The sequence below is a fragment of the Panulirus ornatus genome, chromosome 68 (genome assembly GCF_036320965.1).
Source record: "Panulirus ornatus isolate Po-2019 chromosome 68, ASM3632096v1, whole genome shotgun sequence".
NCBI lineage: Eukaryota > Metazoa > Arthropoda > Malacostraca > Decapoda > Palinuridae > Panulirus > Panulirus ornatus.
Window position 1 is genome coordinate 9686102 of NC_092291.1, and position 24624 is coordinate 9710725.

The 24624-nt window shown below is 46.5% G+C and overlaps 1 protein-coding gene across 2 annotated transcripts in view; it reads right to left on the reverse strand.

Annotated features, from left to right (window-relative positions):
* Window positions 1-4755: 4755 nt before the first annotated feature.
* The window catches only part of LOC139747280 (octopamine receptor beta-2R-like), a 104931-nt gene continuing 85062 nt past the window's right edge, over window positions 4756-24624 (reverse strand). For both annotated transcript variants that reach the window (XM_071659386.1, XM_071659387.1), the window contains exons 5-7: window positions 12684-13110; window positions 6370-6508; window positions 4756-5599 (exon numbers count right to left, since the gene is read on the reverse strand). In XM_071659386.1, coding sequence (XP_071515487.1) covers window positions 5310-5599; window positions 6370-6508; window positions 12684-13110 — 856 coding nt within the window. In that variant the 3' untranslated portion in view covers window positions 4756-5309. The remainder of the gene's footprint in view (window positions 5600-6369; window positions 6509-12683; window positions 13111-24624) is intronic.

The window sequence follows — 24624 nt, forward strand, 5'->3', positions numbered from 1 at the left end:
GTGTGTGTGTGTGTGTGTGTGTGTGTGTGTGTGTGTGTGGGGTTGTGTAAGCTTCCTCCGTCTGTCGGGTGTTTGGTGTGTGCGCGCGTCATGTACACATTAACAGCCCGTGGTGTTGATTCCAAACAATAGCGGCAGACATTTGTGTGGAGACACTATGTCTGGCTTACCAGACATAGTGACATTGTGATCAGTGCTGGGGGGGGGGGGGGGGGGGGGGGGGGGGGGGGGTTAAAGGAATAGGAATCTGGAATTGGGAATAGTGGGTTTGGGGAGTTGAGGAGGAAGGAATGTGTCTGAATGTGAATAATTAATTAATCAGGACAATAAAATCAAGTATATATAAATATACATTTATTTCTCGTCTCACATTTACAAGACAAAAGATTACCTGTACCTCACGTACACATGTGTACCGTTCTCATGTGTACCTCACTGACACGTGTGTACCGTTCTCATGTGTACCCGACTTTCGAACACCTCATTCACTCATGTGTTGCCGTACCACACAAGCAGGTGTACCTTATTCAAGTGTACCTCAGTAACGGTACACGTCACTCAGACACAGCCTACTCATGTGTACTTCACATACACATTCCATGGTGCACATGAACCCCATGTGTACGTATGGAATATGTACGTCATCCATGTGTACTTTATCCTTGAACACCTTTCACCCATGTACATCCCTTACTTATGTGCACCTCTGACTCATGTACACCATGTACGTTGAGAGACCAAGTGTGAATATCGCTAGATATAGATTGTCGTAAACTCATGAGTACGACCTTTCAACACGAAGGTACGACCCTTGAGCACCACGACTTGCCCTTTGACCTACCCCTCAGGAGTCAGGTCAAAGATCAGGCCATTATATATTCATGGGTCGTATCTTCGTCCTCAAGGAAGTTAAGCTATAACTTGTAGTTTGCAAAACATGTGAAACGTATTTACGTACGATAAGGGGAACGGAAGTACAATCTACTGCTCTACTTTTGCCCCCTCCATTCGTTCTCATTTTCATCACCTCTGGGCCTCCCCGGGAATCCATGTGACCCATGATCACTGCATGGTGAATGCCCCTCCGTCATGCAACACCCGTCTGTTGTCAAACAGTTCAGTCCAGCTGGAGTGAAAAATTGGTTTAATTATCCCCGTAATGAGGAGTAATTAGGAGAGGCAGAGCATGACAACACTCTCATGTCGTCTGACAGACAATTACCTCGGCAGCGACACACAAAAAATTGATAATTAGTTCAGCTGGCAGAATATTAAGGCAATTTACTTTTGATGGTGGACGATCAGCCGGGTACTGTGGACGCAATTATCAATTACCATCCACTCTGGCAAACACGGTTGTGAGGATGACGTAATAATTTCTCTAGTGTCTCTCGTCTCTCTCTGCGTTCATAGCGTGAGATTTGAGATGCCTGTCGGTTACACAAGAGAGACTGTCAACAGTGCGTTGCTTGGTGATGTTCTGTGGGAGTTTTATCTCATGGTTCAAGCTGGCGAGATCTCTCTCTCTCCCTTGAGGCAGTTGTCCTCCTCACTTAAGTTTCTCTTGATCTGGTCATGGCTTCGAGGGCCAGTGTAACAGGCTTTCTCCAATGTTATGGCAGAGACCCCAAGCTTAATGGTACCTCTTCTTCTACACTGGGTAAAGGCTATACCTTACGGTGTCTCATGATGGTCTTCAGTCCATCAATATTCTTCGTAGACCACAAACCTTAAAAGACCACTATGGGGGGAACCCGTGAGACAACCTTCCACGGTGATTACGTTTCTAAGACTGGTACAATCCCTTCCTCCTGGTGACAACCGTCCAGGTAAACTCTTCTTGTGAAAGACGATATATTTCCTATCCTCAGTCATATACCTCAGTCCATTGGGGAATAATATTACATGTTAAGACTGGAAATAACAGCACAATACAGCCTCATGGAACCCAGTGCAAGCCAGGAAACAGGGAAATAGGATGAATCCTCCGAGAGACAAAACGTTCTATTAATATTCACGGAAATAAGTGTAGTATATGGTCGTGCTCTTAGGATAATTAGGTATTTCTTTAGATAAGGACTCCATTCACAGTGATAATGCAGATGGGTCATACATATGGAATTTAAATTCTAGCAAGGAAAGCCGACCGACTTTAAATGGACCGAAGATGTGGTATCAGCGTTAAATAGAATTATTTACAGTACACGTTGTTTTAGAATGAACCATTCCATCTGAGTCTATACATCTCACTTAGATTATTGATTTCATTCACGTTCAATGACATTTCTGTGGTTTTCCCGAGGTGTTTAGTGGCGGTGATCCTCTAGGTTGGCGGAGGTCCTCCTGGGAAATAAATACGATGGCCTTAGATGCTATAGGTGCCAGGCGTCACCAGACAGAATGATTCTGTAATGTCATCATTCCACAGAGGTTTTCAGAAGCGATGTCCACATGGGTCAGTCTGTCATGCACGGTGGTACATGAACGCCCAGAGCGCACCCACAAGCGGATATCCATAGAGTGACATGCAGAAACACACACACACACACACAAACACACACCCACACATATAAACACACACACAAATAAAGCACATGTGTACACACAGACAAACATACAACACATACAGGAATCCTCACACTAGATTTAATGTTGATTCACAAAGTCGGATTCCACTTGTCTGACACACATTACACCATCTACATACATATATATACATACATACATACATACATACATACATACATATATATATATATATATATATATATATATATATATATATATATATATATATATATATATATATATATATATATAAACACTGATCAATGTTCCTATCCAAAACTACACAATAAATACATCTATATTTTGAATGTTTATGTACAATATACTTTATGTATACAGAGTTCATCAGTATAATTGAACATTTACTTACCCGAAAGTCCATAGTTTGTCTAAATCTAAGTCTGTCTAAATTCAAGTCGACATTGAAATTTGAGAAATAAACTCTCAGAAGATATTTACAACGCGGAAGGTACACGAGTGCGCTAAGGGTTGGTTTTATGTACAGGTTTAAAGGGAGTTTCTACTTTATGTACAAAGAAAAATACAGATCAGTACTGGTGGTGGGCGTAGCATTATATGCGCCCCCAGATACCAGTGCGGGTGGTATTCCCTGGTATGTCTGCCGGTATGTGAACTGGTTATGGCTGGTTATGGCTCTGAACTGTTGTATTTTGCTATAGATAGGGGGGAGGAGGGACGTCCAATATGAGGGCACCCCTATATGAGGTAATCTCATGGGCAATATAATGATTTGTACGTACGTATGTGTCGAAATTACAGTGAAAATTTTGATTCCATCGACAATTTGGGCGACGACCAGTTCATAACCCGGCAAGTCAGCTGATACTGTTTACATCAATCAGCTGATGTTGATTACATCACACTCTAGCCAATGGCGCCACAGAGAATCCGTGACGTCACGGCTACTCAACCAGTCACAAACGTCCAGGAAGACTAATGGATTTTCTACACATTGATCAACGTTCGAGGTTGAATGGCTTTTGTTATAGTGAACATCACCACCAAACTCTCATAGTGAAATGACATAATATTTATGGTGTGTGTGTGTGTGTGTGTGTATATATATATATATATATATATATATATATATATATATATATATATATATATATCAGTATAATACCCAATGAAACAAGCCAATGAAATACCCCATTTACACATACCTGGGTGTAGGTACTACTTTAGACAAAGTTACCCGATACACATACTGTGTATACTGAACAGGGTCAGGTATAGCGTGTGTGTATTATGAAACAGGGCGTATTTTGTTGTTCACGGTGTATACACCGAAGATACACCTGCTGTGTGTATAATTCCCTGGGCAGAAGACACTCTACACTTGCGGTTCAGTTTCAGTCAAACCTAAAGGAGGAACGCCAGTCCGAGTTTGTTGACTCTAAGTCAAAAAAAACCACCTGGTGGGTACTGACAACCGCAGACTTCAGTGGACACCACTTGACCCTATCTGACACCACCTGGAGACACCCCCAACCCCTCTGACACCATGTGACACCGCAGCGGCTCACCAGACGACGGGTTGGCAATGTTAAGTCACTAACAGGAGGTCAGGTTGCTCCTACCCCTTAAGGTAAGGGGAGAAGGTCGGTGGTGACGGGAAGGAGTGTAAAGGGTTCGGAGGTTGGGTAAGGCGGGGGTGAGGGGCAGGAGGCAGATGGCAGGGCAAGGGGCACGTGTTAGGGCAGCTGGGGCAGGTGGAGAGGGGGGGGGGGAAGGTAAGTTGGTCTTCTGGCAACACAGCCAAGACGAGGACCTGGAGTGGTCTGGTAAATTGCCCCTCCAGAGAGATGGTCCGTCAGCCACTTGTGTAGGTCGGAGGACAATGGTGAGAGAGAGAGAGAGAGAGAGAGAGAGAGAGAGAGAGAGAGAGAGAGAGAGAGAGAGAGAGAGAGAGAGAGAGAGAGTTTGGTGCTGTGTGTGTTTTTGTTTGGCATATCAACATAAACGGTGAATCTTATCTTTATCAAGTGGTGTTATTCTCACCATAACACTCCATGCCAGTTTACACTTTCATTATAATCACAGTTAATCTAAAGCTAAATCACTAATATCAAACTAACATTTTATATATATATTTTTATATATATATATATATATATATATATATATATATATATATATATATATATATATATATATATATTCTTCTTGTAGTCTTGAAAAATCTTGGCCCGCCCATCAACATCGGTGATTGGCTGAGAGTGTCGGGCTAGGCCTCATTGGCTACGCCCACTGACTCCCTCACAGCCAACCACCTCGTCTCCTTTATCAGTCGAGGGCGTGGCCAAGGGTTCCCAAGAGGGATGTTCATGGCGCAGGTGCCAGACACCGCTCGCACAGGTTGTAGTCTTCGCCCACGAGTAAGTACGTGGCGAAGATCTAGTGATACAAACATTTGGTCAGACACCCATAATGGCAGGTCACTAAAGCTAGACATCTCTTAGGAATCTAAGTCTGTGAACTATGCACATACGATCATCAGGTTGCCCTGTTTAATTCATCTAGAATGTTCTCGAGTCCTATAGAAAACACAGACGGGGTTGCCACGCAGCCACCAACGTACTCCAAGTTATCTTTTGTTTTTTCATCTTTTTTGATTTATGGGAGTTTATGACCACCATCGCTCCCGCCGGTCACGTGCCGGGGATGCGATAGAAACATAAGACAGACAGGTGATATACGGGGGTCAGGCAGTCAGTCAGTCAGTGGTGGACGCCGATCTTGGACACCTTATCGATGGTGGTCATTTCGATGTGGCAGTACTCGGAGCTGAGGGCGGAGCGGGGCTGGATCTCCGACGAGGGGGTGTCGTGGCCGCCCGGCAACCCCACACACCGCACCAGCTGCCGCCCGCGGCCGCAGCAGAGCCGCGAGCACTTGCGGCACCCGGCGCAGTCCAGGCCGTAGTGCGTGAGCGTCTTGCGGAAAGCCTTCCTGAAGTCACGGTTGAAGTAGGCGTAGATGATGGGGTTGAGCGTGGAGTTGAAGTAGCCTGGTGTGGGGGAAGGAAGGGAGGGAGGGAGAGACGAGTGTCAGAGGTCACTGGCGATGTTATCATTATTATTAGGGAGGATGCGGTGGGGAGGGGGACGTGATGTTACTGTGACGGGTTGTGTGACGCGAGAGGGTAGTGCGGTGGGGAGGGGGACGTGATGTTACTGTGACGGGTTGTGTGACGCGAGAGGGTAGTGCGGTGGGGAGGGGGACGTGATGTTACTGTGACGGGTTGTGTGACGCGAGAGGGTAGTGCGGTGGGGAGGGGGACGTGATGTTACTGTGACGGGTTGTGTGACGCGAGAGGGTAGTGCGGTGGGGAGGGGGACGTGATGTTACTGTGACGGGTTGTGTGACGCGAGAGGGTAGTGCGGTGGGGAGGGGGACGTGATGTTACTGTGACGGGTTGTGTGACGCGAGAGGGTAGTACAACCATTACGTGATGATTGGTGCATGTAGGACAAGGTGGAGGAGGACGACCTAGGCAAAATTTGTGATATATAAATAAACACTATAAACCTCTATCTATCGAGCCATCTATCCTCGTCCCTATATCTTCTCTCTCTCTATCTATCTATCATTCTCTGCCTTATGGGTAACAATTTGCCGTAAGAATCTATCATCCTATCTACCCTGTCCATCCATTAACCTACCCATCTGTGTACCTATCCAACAATATACTTATGTATCTATCTATCTACCGGCGCATACAACTATCCACTCACTCGTGTGGGTGGGCATGAGGGCGTGGATGGGCGTGGTACTCACCTATCCAGAAGAGGATAGTGACCAGGGCGTCCGGGGCAGCGCAGGCTGGCCCGCACAGGGCCGACACCAGGTACCACGTGAAGAAGGGCAGCCAACACAGCAGGAACACTGACACGATGATGCCCAGGGTCTTGGCCGCCTGGGGGAGCATGGCAGGGGGTCAGTGTGTGCGTGGCACTGGGGGGGAGGGGGGTCAATGTCTGGGTCTGGGGGAGGAGGAGGTGAGGACCAGATGGAAATACATCAAAACTGTGAACATAAATCCGTGTGTGTGTGTGTGTGTGTGTGATTATCTTCCCACCTAATATTAACATTTTCGTACATGAATGTGTACACACACACACACACATGCTGTATTGTCAGGCACAGAGGAGGTCATGGTTAGTTAACAGGTGGAGAGAGAGAGAGAGAGAGAGAGAGAGAGAGAGAGAGAGAGAGAGAGAGAGAGAGAGAGAGAGAGAGAGAGAGAGAGAGAGAGAGAGAGAGAGAGAGAGCAAACCTACGTGAGTCATCTCTCTGTTCCTCCAGCAGGAGGGGAGGTGTTGACCGGCGGCGCAGCATCAACACCCGGTCACACTGACACATGGATCCTGACACGAGCAACCTACCCGGGAGGGAGGGAGGGAGGGTACGGACGGGAGGGAGGGAGGGAGGGTACGGACGGGAGGGAGGGTACGGACGGGAGGGAGGGAGGGTACGGACGGGAGGGAGGGAGGGTACGGACGGGAGGGAGGGAGGGTACGGACGGGAGGGAGGGAGGGGACGGACGGGAGGGAGGGAGGGTACGGACGGGAGGGAGGGAAGGGACGGACGGGAGGGAGGGTACGGACGGGAGGGAGGGCGTGAGTGTAGGATTACAGGGACTGGATATAATTAAAAGACGGGGAATCAAAGGCAGAACCAGGGGGTCGGGGGGTGGATGACACCTCCCCGGCTGAGCCCACTCAGGGGAGTGTCATCATCCCCGGATCCCTGGGTTTAGGGAGGGAATCCCCTGCGGTGTGTGAGGGAGGGAGGGAGGGAGCGGGTCTGGGGCTCCTGTCCAGGTGGCAGTTACTGGTGATGAAGGAGGGATATGCCAAGGTCCTATCTATCTATCTATCATTCCAATAATTTCTCTCTATCCATTTATGTCTGTCTGTCCGTCCGTCCGTCCGTCCACCTGTCTCTCTCTCTCTCTCTCTCTCTCTCTCTCTCTCTCTCTATATATATATATATATATATATATATATATATATATATATATATATATATATATATATACATGACAAATACATAGATAGATGGTTAGATAGATAGATAGATAGACAGAGAGGTAACATCAGGGGCTGGTCGCGCGCCTGGCTGGACCTCACTACCTGAGGATCAAGTGGATTATTACTAAGGGGAACTGGTGGACCAGGACGTAAACAGCCACACAGTGGAAGGTGGCAGGTGGAGGAGGGTGGAGCGTGGCGGGCGGGCGGGAGGTGGAGGAGTGATGAGGAAGATGGATCAGTTGCTCCGCTACAGAGGGCGCCGGCAGCGCCTGCCACAGGTCACACACACGAGGACAAGCGTCATACCAGGTCATCCCCTGGTCTGGCACCTCCACGTGTCTGACCTGGCCAGTTAATCATAGGTCAAGGGTTACTTTAAGGATCGTACCGTCGTGTTCACCTCTTGTTGGCGCATAATCAAACTATTAATAAATGTTAATAACTATTAATTACCCTACTTGAACACACATATCACTAATTATAATGGTAATCTAGAGACGATTGGTCGTCCACAAGAAATTTTTTACGATTGTAAGGAAGACAAAATCGGTCAGGATGACTGACTGTGAACAAGAGAGAAAAGTAAGGCGAGGTTTGAGGGATTAACGATTCATTCAGTCGCGGTTGTGAGGGGGGTAATGCAAGAGTCTCGCCCTTAAGCTCTGAGTCTGGTGGCCGTTGTGGCAAGATAGAGATATACCCACAAGTCTGGATCGCCAACACATGGAGTGCCAGACTTATGGTTCCTGAGTCAGAGCTGGCATTCGCGGGTACGGCCCCACACAAGGTTTATTGGCCAATTACAAGTGACTCAGACGTCCTTGAGCTTGTTATTCATTGGCCGGTTAATGTCTACTGCCCCTTTGTTGACTGGCGCTTAATGCCTATTGGCTGCCTCTCATGCAGGAAGACAACTGCCTCTTCTAACCTCGAATCTCATTGGTCTGTGAGATAAACATTCCCCCTTTTCTCTTCTCTGCGCTCATTGGTTGCCCCCCCCCTTCCTCTCCCCTCTCCTGAGCGCCTATTGGCTGCTGGAGTGCAACGAGGTTTGGTTCCTCATTATCAGTCGCCGATCATGGCTTGTTCTGAAGCGGTCGTTTACGTCTCTTATTTTCTGTAATTACACGTAAGCTCGAGACCAACTGGAGAGAGAGAGAGAGAGAGAGAGAGAGAGAGAGAGAGAGAGAGAGAGAGAGAGAGAGAGAGAGAGAGAGAAGACGTCTGGCGCAGGGGGTGTCATCCGGGCACACACACACACACACACACGGTCGCCAGGGCTTGTGTCAAACGTCCGTCTGTCTCATGCCTTCGTCAGGGCCGATGGAGAACTCCGGCTGCGCCTGGTGGAATTTCCTCTTTGCCATAATCAAAGCTTTGGGGTTCGAAATAAAAAAAAACAAAAAAAAAAAAAACAAAATCCGACCGAACAAATGCGTATCAATAGCATCAGTTATAATTCCACATTACGCTTTTGTTACGTGGTTGTATTTAAAGACTATGATGCAATGGCTTTTTTTTTTATTTTTTGTTTACAGTGTATCCTCTAATGCCCGCCCCATTGTGTCCAGTGACTCAAAATCAAGTCATTATTTCTGACTGTGTTGCGGTCATTAGCAAAAGAGCAAAGGACCATCACCTCCCTCTCATTCTCTCTCTCCTCTCCTCTCTCTCTCTCTCTCTCGCGGGCGAAGTGTTCCGACCCACCGACAGAGTCGCACAAGATTACTGTTGTTCGAATCCCTGTAAATATACCTGTAAAAACTCACAGCACGAACGGCCCGGCTTGGTAATGTATTCAGATACATGCGACACTGAAGCCAATTAGTCGAACTCTCATTAGCGAGGTTTTCTGAGTCGCTACGAAACCTTTTTGAGTCGACAGAATCAATAGTGCGGGAGGGTCACGGATAATGAGTCCTGCTCACAAGGCCAACACAAGCAGCTACGGAAATATACCGTCATTAGCTACTGCCTCACGTGTATATATATATATATATATATATATATAGTATATATACACAAACCTCTGGTATATACGTAGTATATATATACAAATCTCTGGTATATATGTAGTACATACAAACCCCTGGGGCCGCGTTCACCCTGTGTTTAACAATACACATCCCTCCTTAGAAGCATTCGGAGAGGTGGTCGCTCCTGGGAATAAGTAGATGTCATCTCGGTTTCCCCGGCGAGTCGAAACGTACCACGAACTCACTTGAAGCTTCGGATATGCTGGTTCAGTTGAAGCAATGAATTCTTTTTTCACCTGACTTTATCCCCCCCACCTGTGTCTCGTGACCAAGTTAACGATGTAACGAGGTGGTTGAGGGCGTTCATCATGCCTGACTAATCACCGCTCGCTCGTTCATCACACAGTGGTGTCAAGGACCTCAAATTGGAGGAGAAAAGGTTGAGTGATATTGCCCAGATGAAAGGGCCATTGTTGCCCGGCTGGCTGGCGGGAGCAGGCAGCCCAGGGCGTCAATAGCCAACGAGGCGCGGGTTAGTCACTGTTGTTAGCCTTCTGAGGACGACGGGCACGACCACTGGGTATGATGACCACGGGCACGACCACTGGGTATGATGACGACGGGCACGACCACTGGGTATGATGACGGCGCGGTCGTCGTAACCAGTGGTCACACCGTCATGATCACGCCACAGTGGGCAAGAGCCACTAGGGTGGAGTTAGGCTCAAAGAGCATGTGAAAGTCGCCTCCAGGTACTGAGGAGTGTGGGGGAGGGTAGCTCGCTGGTGGATATGAAGCTTCGAACCCACGATGCGATCGAGGCCTGAAACTCAGGTCTGGACGTGTTCGTGTTCAAGACGAGGCCATACGCTCCATTAGCCCGTGGGTCTGTCCCCCTTTAATGGGTTATATGTGGGGCGTGTGGGGGGAGATGGTGATGTGGGGCGGGGGGAGATGGTGATGTGGGGCGAGGGGGGGGGAGATGATGATGTGGGGCGGGGGGAGATGGTGATGTGGGGCGAGGGGAGATGGTGATGTGGGGCTGGGGGAGATGGTGATGTCATGTGTGGGGGAGAGAGTAGATGGTGATGTCTTGTGGGAAGGGGGGGGGGGTAAATAGAGGTGAGTGACGTGTATGTAAAGATGTGAAGAACAACATAGCACAAACGGAATGACACGCTACGAACGGAAGCAGAGGGCAAAGGTGGAGAAGAGAGAAAGAACGATATGAGAATAGAGAAAGCAGAGAAAGAGAGAGAGAGAGAGAGAGAGAGAGAGAGAGAGAGAGAGAGAGAGAGAGAGAGAGAGAGAGAGAGAGAGAGAGAGAGAGAGAGAGAGAGAGAGAGAGAGAGAGAAGAGGAAACGCACACATAGAAAATGATGAGAGGGTCTATAAGGAGTTCAGCTGGCTTGCTAATTGGCTGTCTGGTGTCGTTAGTGAAGACAAGGGGCTGTTATCAACACACACACACACACACGTGTCTGACACCGGCACACAACAGGTGCCGACAGCACTGAACAATGGTGTCTGATCCGCTACGAGAAACACCTTTCCCCACCTCCTCCCCCCAACCCTATTCCACTCCCCCCCCTTCCCCTCTATACTCGCCCCCTGCCACCCACACATCCCCCTCTCTCCCTGGCTAAACCCCTTCTTCCCATGGGGGGAAGGGAGTCGAGAGGGGGGAGGGGGTGGAGGAGGGGGGAGGGGGTGGAGGAGGAGGGGGGGGACAATTAACAAAGTCCCAGCCGGAGTAAAACACTCGAGGGAACTTAATCCCCGCCTCTCTCTCTCTCTCTCTCTCTCTCTCTCTCTCTCTCTCTCTCTCTCTCTACATCACCTGGTTTTTCCCCCCGCGCCGATGTTTCCACCGTGAATCAGGCAGTTAGACCGGGTTGTTAAGGAGAGAGAGAATGGTGAAGATAATGATAAAATATATCAAAAAAGATATAACAAAGGGGTATTGGCTCCACTGTCTCGTTACATTGTCCCTCTTCGCAAGCAAGAGTTACACACACACACACACGTACACACATGGGTGATAACTGGTAACAGGATTTCTAATCTTAATCATCTGTTAAGTCATCATCATTCAACTGTCTATTTCCTACATCACTTGTATCTATCGTCTATATCCTACATCACTTGTATCTATCGTCTATATCCTACATCACTTGTATCTATCGTCTATATCCTATATCACTTGTATCTATCGTCTATATCCTACATCACTTGTATCTATCGTCTATGTCCAGCTCATGAAGACAGAAAAGCTCTTTTTTTCGGTGTCTGAAAATTGGAGAAAAAAATTCCTTTGATATATATACTTTTTCAATTGTAATGAGTTGTGGACAATTTAAGACCACATACAACCCTCAGTAAGTACGTGTTCCACGTGTGTGACCTTTATACACTGAAGGAATTAAAGTATAGATTCAGTTTCAACAATTTAGAGAAAGATCTATGTAGTGGTTCCTTTAGCTTTTATATCTTTTTTTTTTTGGCATTAAAAAACAAGTTTCTTTCTAATCTTTTTACATTTCATTTTCCTCCTGCCCGCCTCACACGAGCCTCAAATTCTACGGCAAAATTCAACTAGTTTTTCGTCCACATAACTTTTTTTTCCTCTCCGCCGTCTGACTCCGTTTTCTTTTTTTTCATTTCCCCTCGTTTCTCTCCTTCTCCATCCCCCCGCCCCCAACCTGTCTCTTTGTTTCATACCTGTATTTCCTGTTTCACCACATCTTACTATATTCCTGCTGTTCACTTGAGCAAATTTTATTTCGACAAATAAACCCAGGGGGAATTCATCTTGTTAATTCTTCAAGTAATTCATGGATATAATTGTGTCAATTCTTAAATGGTCACTTCTATTTTTCAGGACAGACAGACAGACAGACAGACAGACATAGACAGACAGACAGAGACACAGACACGGACAGACAGAGGCATAGACACAGACAGACAGAAACAGACATAGACACAGACATACAGACAGAAACAGACATAGACACAGACATAGACAGACAGACAGAAACAGACAGACACAGAGGTGTACACGGGCGGGGGGCCACATACCTTCCTCTCCCTCTTCATCTTGTGCAGCGTCGCCTGCTTCTTCTTGGCTTCGCCCGTCTCCGTCCCTCCCATGATGGCGTCGGGACCCACGCCCGTGGAACTCTTCCTCACGCCTACTCCCAGGAAACGCCTCTTCATGCCCATGCGGCCGCGCCTGGTGGTGGGCGTGCTGCCTGGGGAAGGCGTGGGCGTGGACTCGTCGCTGGTGGGCAGGTGTAGGCGTGTGGCCAGGGAGCGGTCCAGGCAGGTGTCGGGCGCGGGAGGTTCGTGGGCCGTGATGCCGTTCGTGTGGGCTCCGGGCCCGTCCGCTGGGGTGGGTTGTCTGACGGAGGCGCTGCTGGCGGCGTCGTCGGCCATCTTGAGGCTGCCGCGGGCCATGCCGTTGATGTGTAGGTGTTTGTTGAGCAGGAGAGCCGCCACAGTCGACCTACGTCACCATGAGGAAGAACAGGCAACATTATTTAGGCTCGTCGTGAACATCACAACCCCAGAGAACAATAACAAAAAGGCAAAAAGTGAACACAAAGTAATAATTAGTTTACATAAATCTTCGAAAAAATCGCATAAATGAATAATAAAATGTATCTATACTTTTCTACACACCCACTCACTTCTGCAGAGATAATCTTACATAGTTTTGATGTATTTGGTGTAAGCCCGCGGTCTCTGCCAAACTGGAAATGTAAACAAACGGTTCCATCACACACTGACTCTAGCCTGACCAGACACCAAGATGGTTCAGCGGGGTTATCCCTACCAAACCACATACACATCTGAGCCATTACTGAAATATATTCCTTTATACCGTGTTACTGAGACACGGAAATGATAAATCTAGAATGCAACTAATTAGAACATTTATCTCCATGTCACTGTGAACTCCTCTTTCTAATCATTCATCGAATATTTATGACAGGAATATGATGTAAATAAAAAAAATAACCCTCTCTGGAAAAAAAAAAGAAAAAACCTAGTTTGGTGTCTGATTTGGTTTAAATGCACTTCGTTCTACACTGCACTACGACCCTGGCACAACTTTCGAGTGTTGTGTCCTGACCTTTGACCTCCCCGTTAAGCGACAGACAGTTACGGTCCCAAGGTCGTACAGCCAAGGTCATGGGTCGTACGGTCGTACTGACACTGTAATGAAGCAATATATATATATATATATATATATATATATATATATATATATATATATATATATATATATATATATATATATATATATATGGTCGTTATTCTGTCATGTCATTTTCCCCACAGTATATGTCAGTGTCGCATCATGCTCGACTAACTCACATAAACCAATAAACGAAGGATTATAGTCAAAGAAATGCAATATGACCGTCAGTCCAACCTGGTCACTAGACTGTGTATTAAGCTTTCGGTATAAACACACACACACACAGAGCTGGATTACTGTTACTGAAAGGGATAAATACATTTGAGAGAGAGAGAGAGAGAGAGAGAGAGAGAGAGAGAGAGAGAGAGAGAGAGAGAGAGAGAGAGAGAGAGAGAGAGAGAATTCTTTTCTCTTAACACCTCCGTCCTACTGGGAAAAATGTGAGGGGAAAAAAAAAACTGGGGAGAAAAAAGAGGAGGTTTGTTCCATGGTTCAGCTAACTCCCACCAGGCAAAGCCTCCATCTTGCCCTAGTGGCCGCGATGGCTTAAAGGAATATTGAAATTACAAAACAAAAGAAAAAAAAATCTGAGTTTCGGATTCTTCTGGATACAAATATATTGATCTATAGAAAAAAATGACTATTGATTCATAATTTCTTACAATTAGTATCTTATTATTTACTTGTTTTAATGTGGAATGTTTACATAAAGATGACCCAAGCAGCGAAATCTGGCTGTACGCAGGGTGAAAACATATAACTTTTAAGAAAACGGGAATATAAAAAGCCTGACTATTATTTTTACTGGCAGTATTTTGACGTATTGCGTGAACTGTTGCTTAATGACCTTTACCTCCTGACAGCCCTTAAATCCAGCAACACAGCCATAAATAATCTGCAGGAGGAGGAGAATAATGTATTCCCAAAAGCATTAAATTGTTTAATACAAGACCTACGTGGGAAGATATTTGCATAATTAGGTAAAGTTTGGAACCCATATTCGAAGATGGGAAACCTATAATTATGTTTTCCCAGAAGCTCAACAGTCAGCACTTTTTAAAGTGTCTGACACACACACACACACACACACACACACACACACACAATGACGCATGTCTGGAACCATTCATAATCTTAACCTACGTGAAGGACTTGCCATTCTGATGGTATGGCATTTTACCTAAATATGTTTGCAGATGATGCTGAGGTCATGAGGGAGGAGTCCAGCATGGGGGGAGTGGGGACTACACCAACTTTGAAGGCGACCTTAACAGACTGAAAAGTTGGTCTGGCAACATGGTGGATGAACATCAACCCAAGGAATTATACAGTAATAATGCTGAGCCACAGTGAAGGTGTATCTGAAGGTGAATATGACATAGCAGGAATGTGTGTGTGTGTGTGTGTGTCAGACATCGTCCCTAGAGCCCCCAACTAAAAGACGAAAAAGTTCCGGTCGCCTGTCAGATAATAGAACTGCATTCATAATAATGGAGGAGGAAATATTGATCGTGCTGATCACGTCCTACATGTGGCTAAATGTGGAATGTGCTTCTCATGCTTGGTCAACACACATTAAAGAAACACCCAGAGCTAATAGAGAAGGTCCACAGGATCGTGATGAAGATGGCACCAGAGCAAAGACAGATGAGTGAGGGGTGATCTGATCACAAACTTTCTAAAAGTTTCTAAACCAGACTGATGACGTGAAGAGCCCACAGTTCTTGGATCGTTCAAATTACAAGGACGTTTGTAAGATGAAGATGTAGACAAGGTCTCCTGTTGTGTCAAACTGACGAATGACCAGAATCAACCAGATGACAATACAATCATCGCATACATCATACATAAAATTTATGATGATGTATGAGGGTAGAGATGGTTGGTGAGAGAGAGAGAGAGAGAGAGAGAGAGAGAGAGAGAGAGAGAGAGAGAGAGAGAGGTTGGGGGACTAGTGTAGACCTTTCTTCCCCCGTGCGTGGACACTCAAGTAATCACCACACCGTTAAAGGGTCAGGTCATAGGCCAGGTCATAGGTCGTCGTGGCGTGGTGGCCAGGGGGTTCAAACCCAGCTGAGGCTGGGATGCGTCAGGCGCTCCTCGTGGTCCGTGAACACGGTGAGTAAAGACCACCCCTCGCTCTCCTTCTCTCTTTCCATCGCCTTATCCTTATTTAATGTGGGTCTCTGTGAGACTTCCCCCCCCCCCCCCCCCCCCCCGCGGCCCAGCTGCGGGGGAGGGGGGACTTTGAATATTCTCTGTGACCTTCTGTGACCTTTCCAGCCTGTCGTTGGCACACGTTTCGATCCTAAGGACTGAAAATGAACATTCTGCTCGCATTTATACACACACACACACACACACACACACACAGACGGACGCGTACATGCTGTGTACACACACACACACACACATAAACTACCTAGCCCCTTTAATCACCAGGCTTATATGACAAAGCTGTTCTGTGCTGGTGCCACACGTGTCCCTCGCGACCTCGCTCGCTGAATAGAAGGGTTGACCTCCCGTCACTTTTCGCGTGAGGAATAAATCCTCGACTCTTCCCGTGGTAGTGATGATGATGATGGTAGTGATGATGATGATGATGGTAGTGATGATGATGATGATGGTAGTGATGATGATGATGATGGTGGTCATGCATGGTATGAGTCATGTCAGGACGAGGGCGACTGAAAGTTCTGCTTCTCCCGAGTACAACCAATGTTAGGAAAAAGAAAGAAAAAAAGGAAAAAGAAAGAAATGAAAAAAGAAAGAAAAAAAAGAAAGGATATATATTTCTCCAATAGTAATATATATTTTTTATTATTATTTACATATTTTTCATACTAAGGACACAACAGAGTGAACGGGTTCATTAACTTAATTCTATACACTGGTTTCCAGGTTCGAACCCCACCCTCCCCCTCAAAGAAATAGGGTAATTAAGCAAGTTATCAACACACGTGATTATTTATCCTCATTTCCGTAAGCATAACTGATTTACTGAAATAAGACTTCAATTTATTCATGATGAATAAATTTCAACTTGGAACGCTATCTAGGTTTTCAAAGAATCGAGGGGAAAAAAAAATGTATTGAAAACTAAAAAAATCATCTGTTGATGCTCTGTGGTAACAGGGTCAACTGGTGATTATATATATATATATATATATATATATATATATATATATATATATATGAAATAATGGTCAATGTTATCAGATCACAACTAATCACGGAAGTAATTACGGATATAATCACCTTCCCTAATTACTTTCGAGGGTTAGAGACACGATTAATTATCAAAATAAAAATCAATATTTTTTTTTTTGAAGTTTGATGAGCAATAATACGGTCGGTAATCATGACTGTTTCTCAAGTTCTTATCAAAAATTAAATAATGAAACGTTTGCGGAACTTTCTTATCTTTACTGATAACTGTAAATTCTTAAATGAGAAGAGACCTCTAAAATCAACAGTGCGTAAATGATCATGTAAATAACAGGGACAATTTACCTGTTATAACTGATGTAAGATTTAAAAGAAAAAAAGGCGAATGATGGAACATTTAATTTTCCAGACTCCACAAACTCCATTCTTGGTGTCTAATATAAAAGATGAAATCAAAAACGTAATTAAAAAAAAATTATATTATCTCCAGAGTATGAGGTGGAGGCATTGAACATCCCAAGGTAATTGGCAGCAGCCAAATATAATCAATTCTTTTTTGCATTCAATTTCCTATTAAAAATGAGTAATTTAAGGGATGAATTACCTTAAATTTTAACCTCATCTCCTGAGATGGGACGTCAAACACCGACACACTGCAGGTCATAGGAAAGTAATTTCACCTGTAATTACCTATCTCGAAGGTAACTTCATGCAAAATTACCTTTCCAAAGGCGATAAACAAAGACGACCTATGAGGCGATACACAACAATTTACGACCCTTCTTTTTCAGCATTCGGCGTCGTGGAAACTACCCATGACGCAATTAAGACCAAATTGGGATATTCTGGAAAATACAAATCATACAGAGGGCGATATGGTACAGGAATCACGCCAGGTGTTTCTGATTTCAAAACGGGTACATGACAGGTACATGACCTGGATGAGGTGGCTTATTATAGCCATACGCAGGTCTTTATAAGGTGGGGTTCTGGTTCAACGAGTCGGGAGTAATTAAGCAGGTAAAGAAGACATGGGAATATAACCCGTCATTTATACACAAAGGGTTGTGAACATGATTCATCAGCATGTATGTGCACCGTGTTAATCCCACAGTATTAATCAGTATGATCAGCAGTGAGATTAAAAGATAAATAACTGAAATATTGATTTTTTTTTCTTTGGAGACAAGAATGTGTGCGTGACAAATGTGCCTCAAGTCCCGACGTATTCAATGGTCGTACCGACGTACTCAAGGGTCGTACCGACGTACTCAAGGGTCGTACCGCCGTGCTCAAGGGTCGTACCGACGTACTCAGAGGATTAACATCACTAGCAATTTTCAAACTACAAAAACAACTAATTGTAGAAAAATAAAAAATGTAATACACTTAAATACCTACTGGCAGCTGATTCATTTGTTTTTAGGAGAGAGAGAGAGAGAGAGAGAGAGAGAGAGAGAGAGAGAGAGAGAGAGAGAGAGAGAGAGAGAGAGAGAGAGAGAGAGAGACAGGAAGGATGTGAGAGAAGACTTCAAGAAGTTCAGCCAACACTGTATAACAAGTCTCGAACCCACGAGCATCATTGTGGAGAGACAAGAGGACAACACACACGCGCCACCGGGGTGTTAGCACGAGGGAGATGAGGGGGTAGAGAGGGAGAGGGAGAGGGAGAGCAGCCCTCTCCCTCCCTCTCCTTCTCTCACTCACTCACCGCGATCAAACGCCACTAGCTTGATGAATATGGGTATTGTTAACGGTTGTGAGGCTTCTGCCATATTGGTGCACGAAGCCCATCAACACATGGATCTGGCATGACTCTATGTATATCCTCTCCTCTCCTGCCACTCGCTGGTACGTGGGCGCAGGTGGGGTACGTGGGTACGGGTGGGGTATGTGGGTTAAGGTGGGGTACGTGGGTGGAGGTGGGGTACGTGGGTACGGGTGGGGTATGTGGGTTCAGGTGGGGTACGTGGGCGCAGGTGGGGTACGTGGGTACGGGTGGGGTATGTGGGTTCAGGTGGGGTACGTGGGCGCAGGTGAGGTACGTGGGTGAAGGTGAGGTCCGTGGGTGCAGGTGGAGTACGTGGGTAAACCCCCAGATTACCATTATGTGATTATCTTAACAGTCGGGTTCAAAGGTCAAGCCATCGATACCCAAAGGAGTCGTACTGTCGTGCTCAAGGGTCGTACCGCCGTGCTCAAGGGTCGTACCGCCGTGCTCAAGGGTCGTACCGTCGTGTTCAAGGATCGTGCCGTCGTGTTCAAGGGTCGTAACGCCGTGTCCAGGGATTTCTCGTACTGCATTAATCTATAACCCAAATACAGCTGTAGCTGTAGGGGAACCGTGCAATGTACTTGTAACATTATTTCTTTTATAATACATCATAACCCCCCCTCCCCCTCCCCCGGCTTCCTGTAGGAGGGAGGGGGGGCGATACCGTCCGAGCAAGAGGGGCACAGAGAGCCATCAAGAGCGCACGGGCTACGAGCAAGAAGGACGTAAAGATCCCCGGCGGTGGTGAGGGTACACGGCGTATGACCCTTGTCAGCTAGCGCCCACCCCGCTGCGTATAACACTATGTGGCCCCGTACACATACATACACACAGACACACACTCGGCGTTAGTGCCACCACAACATTACTCGCTGGTAATGATATTCGCCAGCCCCTGGGCGACCGCTTGATGCGCCCCCGCCTGCCTAACTCTATTCTGCCCTCACTCCACGTGGGGAGGTAAACACAGCCGACGGGGGCGGGGAGAAGTGAATTACGGCGTTGTTCTTAATGTCAGGCCCAGAGTGGGAGGACGCAGGGGGCGGGTCCACGCCTGACGCCCTCTTACGTCTCTCGTATGAACAAGTGTCGAAGGCAACCAGCATATCGTTTGTTTGCGGTACGTTCCCGGGGTCGCCTTTTGAGGCTGGAGAAGAAAACGGAATGCCGGGATTGTTGGTGTTGATGATGCAAAAAATAGTGTGTGTGTGTGTGTGTATGTGTGTGTGTGTTATGCTCGATAGACTCATGAAGTTATGTAAAAGTATATATATATGTATAGATGATCTACTTTGTTTAAAAACTATTAAGTCACAAGACAACACACACACACACACACAGGAACAAGCATCAGTCACTGAAACTTAATTCTATTGTTGATATTTATGTACAATAGAAGACTCATTCTATTGTTGATGTTTATGTACAATAGAAGACTCATTCTATTGTTGATGTTTATGTACAATAGAAGACTCATTCTATTGTTGATGTTTATGTACAATAGAAGACTCATTCTATTGTTGATGTTTATGTACAATAGAAGACTCATTCTATTGTTGGTGTTTATGTACAATAGAAGACTCTATCTTGTTGAAGCTGAGTTTCCTCCGACCTGCTGTGTCTGGCTTACTTACTGTTCACTCTTACATTAGTTAGCATAATTTATATTACATACATTACAGGAACTGGTTACTTAACTGTCTGTCTATATAGATCTGGTGTTTTGGATGACATGGGTGTCCTCCAGCAGGCAATTTCGTCAAAGACCTTCAGGTCTTGGTGCTATCTGTCCTCCCCACGTACTGTCCTCCATCAGATAACCACGTCATAAACCATCAGGTCTGGGGAGTGTGTCACCTGTCCTCCCCACGTACTCTCACCTTCCATGAATATTGTAAAAATCTTTCGCCATCTTCTCGGAAGTAAATCTTATTATCTGACTTTAATTACCGAATGAATTAACTCGTCGGGGATTCTCTCCCAGCGGTGATGAAGGCGCACCACTCAGAACAGCCGTCAGAATGCTCGTGTTTCTCTTCTTGATCTCATACACACAGTGAGGTCATCCACGTCAAACCATATCTGGGTACGTGGCTACATCCCATATATGGGATCACCATCCGAACACAGGGATATCACACACACACATACATTCACATACACACAGATATTATATATATATATATATATATATATATATATATATATATATATATATATATATATATATATATATATAAATTCATTACGTATCACTGTTTTCCCGCCTCTGAGATATTTTGTTTGTCTCCCTTCAGTTCAGGAGCAGCACTCATGAATCAACCACTAAAGCCGTTATTTCTGCAGGTAATCTGTATTTTTGAGAGGAATCTCCGCCCTGCAATAAATCTGAGCAATTAATAAAGTTGGTGAAACAAGTTAGCGAAGAAGATCGAGGGTACGAAAGTTGCCTTTATTACTGAAGGCTTGTGGTGGTCGGTGTACGATGGTCTGCCGGGTGATGAAGTGGCGCACGATACCTGACGGTTCATGATGGCTGATGTACGATGACCTAAGGAGTAAAGAGGAGGCGAAGTGATGTACGATGACCTGGCCAGGGAAGAAGCGGCGTACGACACTTATAAGTACCTTCAGCAACCAGAGGCGGCGATGCCTTCAGCTAAAACTGCGTACGGTAGTTTCAAGAACCAGAGGCTATGACTCCAAGAGGTAGCGTACGGTATCTACAACATCCAGAGGTTGCAGTACGATACCCACAACAGCTGGATGAGGCATACGATACCTACAACAACCCCGGCAATGACAATGGTCCACCTGGTTGTTATAAAGCCTTATCAACATTACGAAGGTACACACACGACCAGACTTAGACGCTGCGTGGAGTGGACCATCTTGAGGAAAGAATACACAAGGCTCTACACCTGAGGGTGTACATGACGTGTGCTGCAGTATATGTACAGATCTTCCTCGACCATTGGGGGTTAGTATTTCCTCCACGACTTGTGACTGTGCCCGGCGCACAGACCTGTGAGAATCATGAGTAGAGAATACACGACACATCAGACCTCGTCGTGAGGCACCGACTATGGAACAAGCCAGCCAGGCAGGGAGGGAGGCGGTGTGGATATTCACGAATGTCAACAAACAAGAACAAAAATGGACAACAGGTAAAATCCTGTTAGAAAATCACACATAAACAATTTCTAACTATTGACAGCTCCAAGTAGGGGTAAATTTAGCCGTTCATAACGAACAGTGTCATTACAGGGGTGAGACGAACCACACAGATCAGGTCCTGTGAAGATATGGAGACGTATCTTGAGGCCACTGTGTTGGACCGGGCGTGACGCCGTGGATGGAGCAAGCCTCACTCATGCATGATGGGGAGCAGCACTTGCAGCCAGCCTAGCCAGCGGCGCCCCACGGGGGGAGAGAGGAGGACACTCACTCTGCTCCTGACGTGGCGGGTTCCAGAAAGGCAAGAGCAAGCCACAGGATTTCCTGGAGAAGCTCAGGGGACGACGTGGGGACGTGGAGCGCCCTTTGTGGTGACAGGAGCGTCTGTGGACCTCCTCCTCCCCCCACGGAAGAGACCTACGAGAGAGGGGGAGAGGAGAGCTGGCTCACTGGACGAACCTACGACCTGGGACGAAGGTGATGGGATGGAGTCCCCGCTAGACCGACCTACGAGGTGACTCCAGCTGCCAGGAGAACTCCCCACTGACAACCTTGTACCCTACACGAACGAGAGATAAGCATTCTCTTGACTGTGTTTCTCTTATTTTCCCTCACAAAGACCTAGCATCTGTCTGCGTCAACCCGTCTCTCTCTCTCTTACGACTCTCTGTCTGTCGCCGTCTCTTTCTGCATTACCCAGTGAATCTCTCTGTCACCCTCAATCATTTTCAGCGTCTCGCTATTTCTCTCCCTCTTCACCTCTCTCTCTCTCTCTCTCTCTCTCTCTCTCTCTCTCTCTCTCTCTCTCTCTCTCTCTCTCCATCTACACTTTTCTCTGCATCTCTCCCCTCACAGACGGCCTGCCTGCCTCCCGCTCAGGATCACGAGGGACTTACAACATAGTAAAGAGCATCAAAGGTTCTCACGCTGAGTCTCGGATTCCCACGATGCACGTATCATTCCCACGACGAGACGTCGTCTCCAGCCAGTATACTGCTTGAGGAATATGTCTTGATGTTCTTACAGTATATCTGGGTATGCTCGAGGTCTCCTTTGTCCCTAGAGGTCCCATGCTATGTTATATTATATAAATCGTATATCATATATCTCAGGGTGAGTCTGGGTAACCTAGGGTATGTTCCTGCGGTATACCTCGGTTTCCGTGGTATATCGTGCCCCCCCCCCCCACAGGATACGTCAGGGGTTCGCAATATACCCGGGATCGCCACAGTAACATAATGGTTTCTAGAGAACATCCGATCTCTTGACGGAGTCAGGGGTTCCTCGTGGACGTCTACATTGTGCAGTGGATGTGATATAACTAAAATATATATCTGGGGGGATTTCACGATTTCTCTGGGGGTTTCTACGGCAACTCTGGGGTTTCTACGGGTTACCTGGGCTCTCGCGGGCATCTCTAAGGTTTCTAAGGCCACACTGAGGACTCGTATCGACCAGAGATATTATTAAATCTGTCGAAACGTTTATCGAAACTCAATCAAGACTTCTTCGGGACCTCGAAGACTTTCCTACATACAACTGCAAACTTTCTCCAGGCAGATACTTGATGGAATAGTCCAGGGAATCCTGACTCCTGGGCAAGGGGAGAGGGGAGGGAGGAGAGGGGAGGGAGGAGAGGGGAGGGAGAGGGGAGGGAGGAGAGGGGAGGGAGGAGAGGGGAGGCATGGTGAAGTGAGAGTAAAAAAAAGGATCCAATAAGCCGCTCGCGAAGGCCACCAAAAATAGATGTATTTACCACATGATGAAGCGGCGAGGAGAGGAGGAGGCCTCTGGCCTACTGCTGCTGCTGCTGAACTGAACTGAGGACAGTCTCTCTCTCTCTCTCTCTCTCTCTCTCTCTCTCTCTCTCTCTCTCTCTCTCTCTCTCTCTCTCTCTCTCTCACCCTGTGTGTTCCCACCATCTTCCTCCTTTGATCATAAAGGCGATAGGGAATAATGTGGACCCTCCCTTCCAGTAATCAAAATCAACCTCTCCAGTTCACTTATGTACCCTCTCCAGTACACACGCCTCAACCAACCAACCACTCCCCCCCTCCCCCCGGCTACCCGCTCCACCGATGTGTCAGTACACACACACACACGCGCCTTAATAACCCCCCCTCCCCCCCACCCGCTTCAGTGATGCGCCCCCCTATAACGAGATAATTCGACCCCTTCCAATACAATCAACCAGACACTCCACTACGAGAAGTGGGGTCGCCCCCTACGGTATACAGGCGAGGCGACCTTAGTAAGGCCTCACAAGACACCATCATTCCGGCAGGTAACAACCTTTCAAACCCAGCAGTTAAGGGTGTCGTTAAACTTGTTTGAAGAGAGCCCCTCCACTGGGAGGACCACTGGAGACCCAGATCAGCAGTGGGGATATCATTTTTTTCTCATTTCGCGAGATGAACCAGCAAGGTAGCCAAGTGGTCCAGCAACCATATGGCTCTTACGTACAACTACAACCTCACAACAGATCACTCGATGTAGGAACACAACTCAGAGCGATCCTGAACACTTGATTTGGCACTGTATGTGGTGTATATATATATATATATATATATATATATATATATTTCTTTTCCTACATATGTCTTCCATTCAGGTCTGATTAATCTGCAAAAAGAAGTTTTTTTTCCTTGAGTCATGTGAGATCCGTTTGTAGTACGGGGTCTTGAAATTCGAGTTTG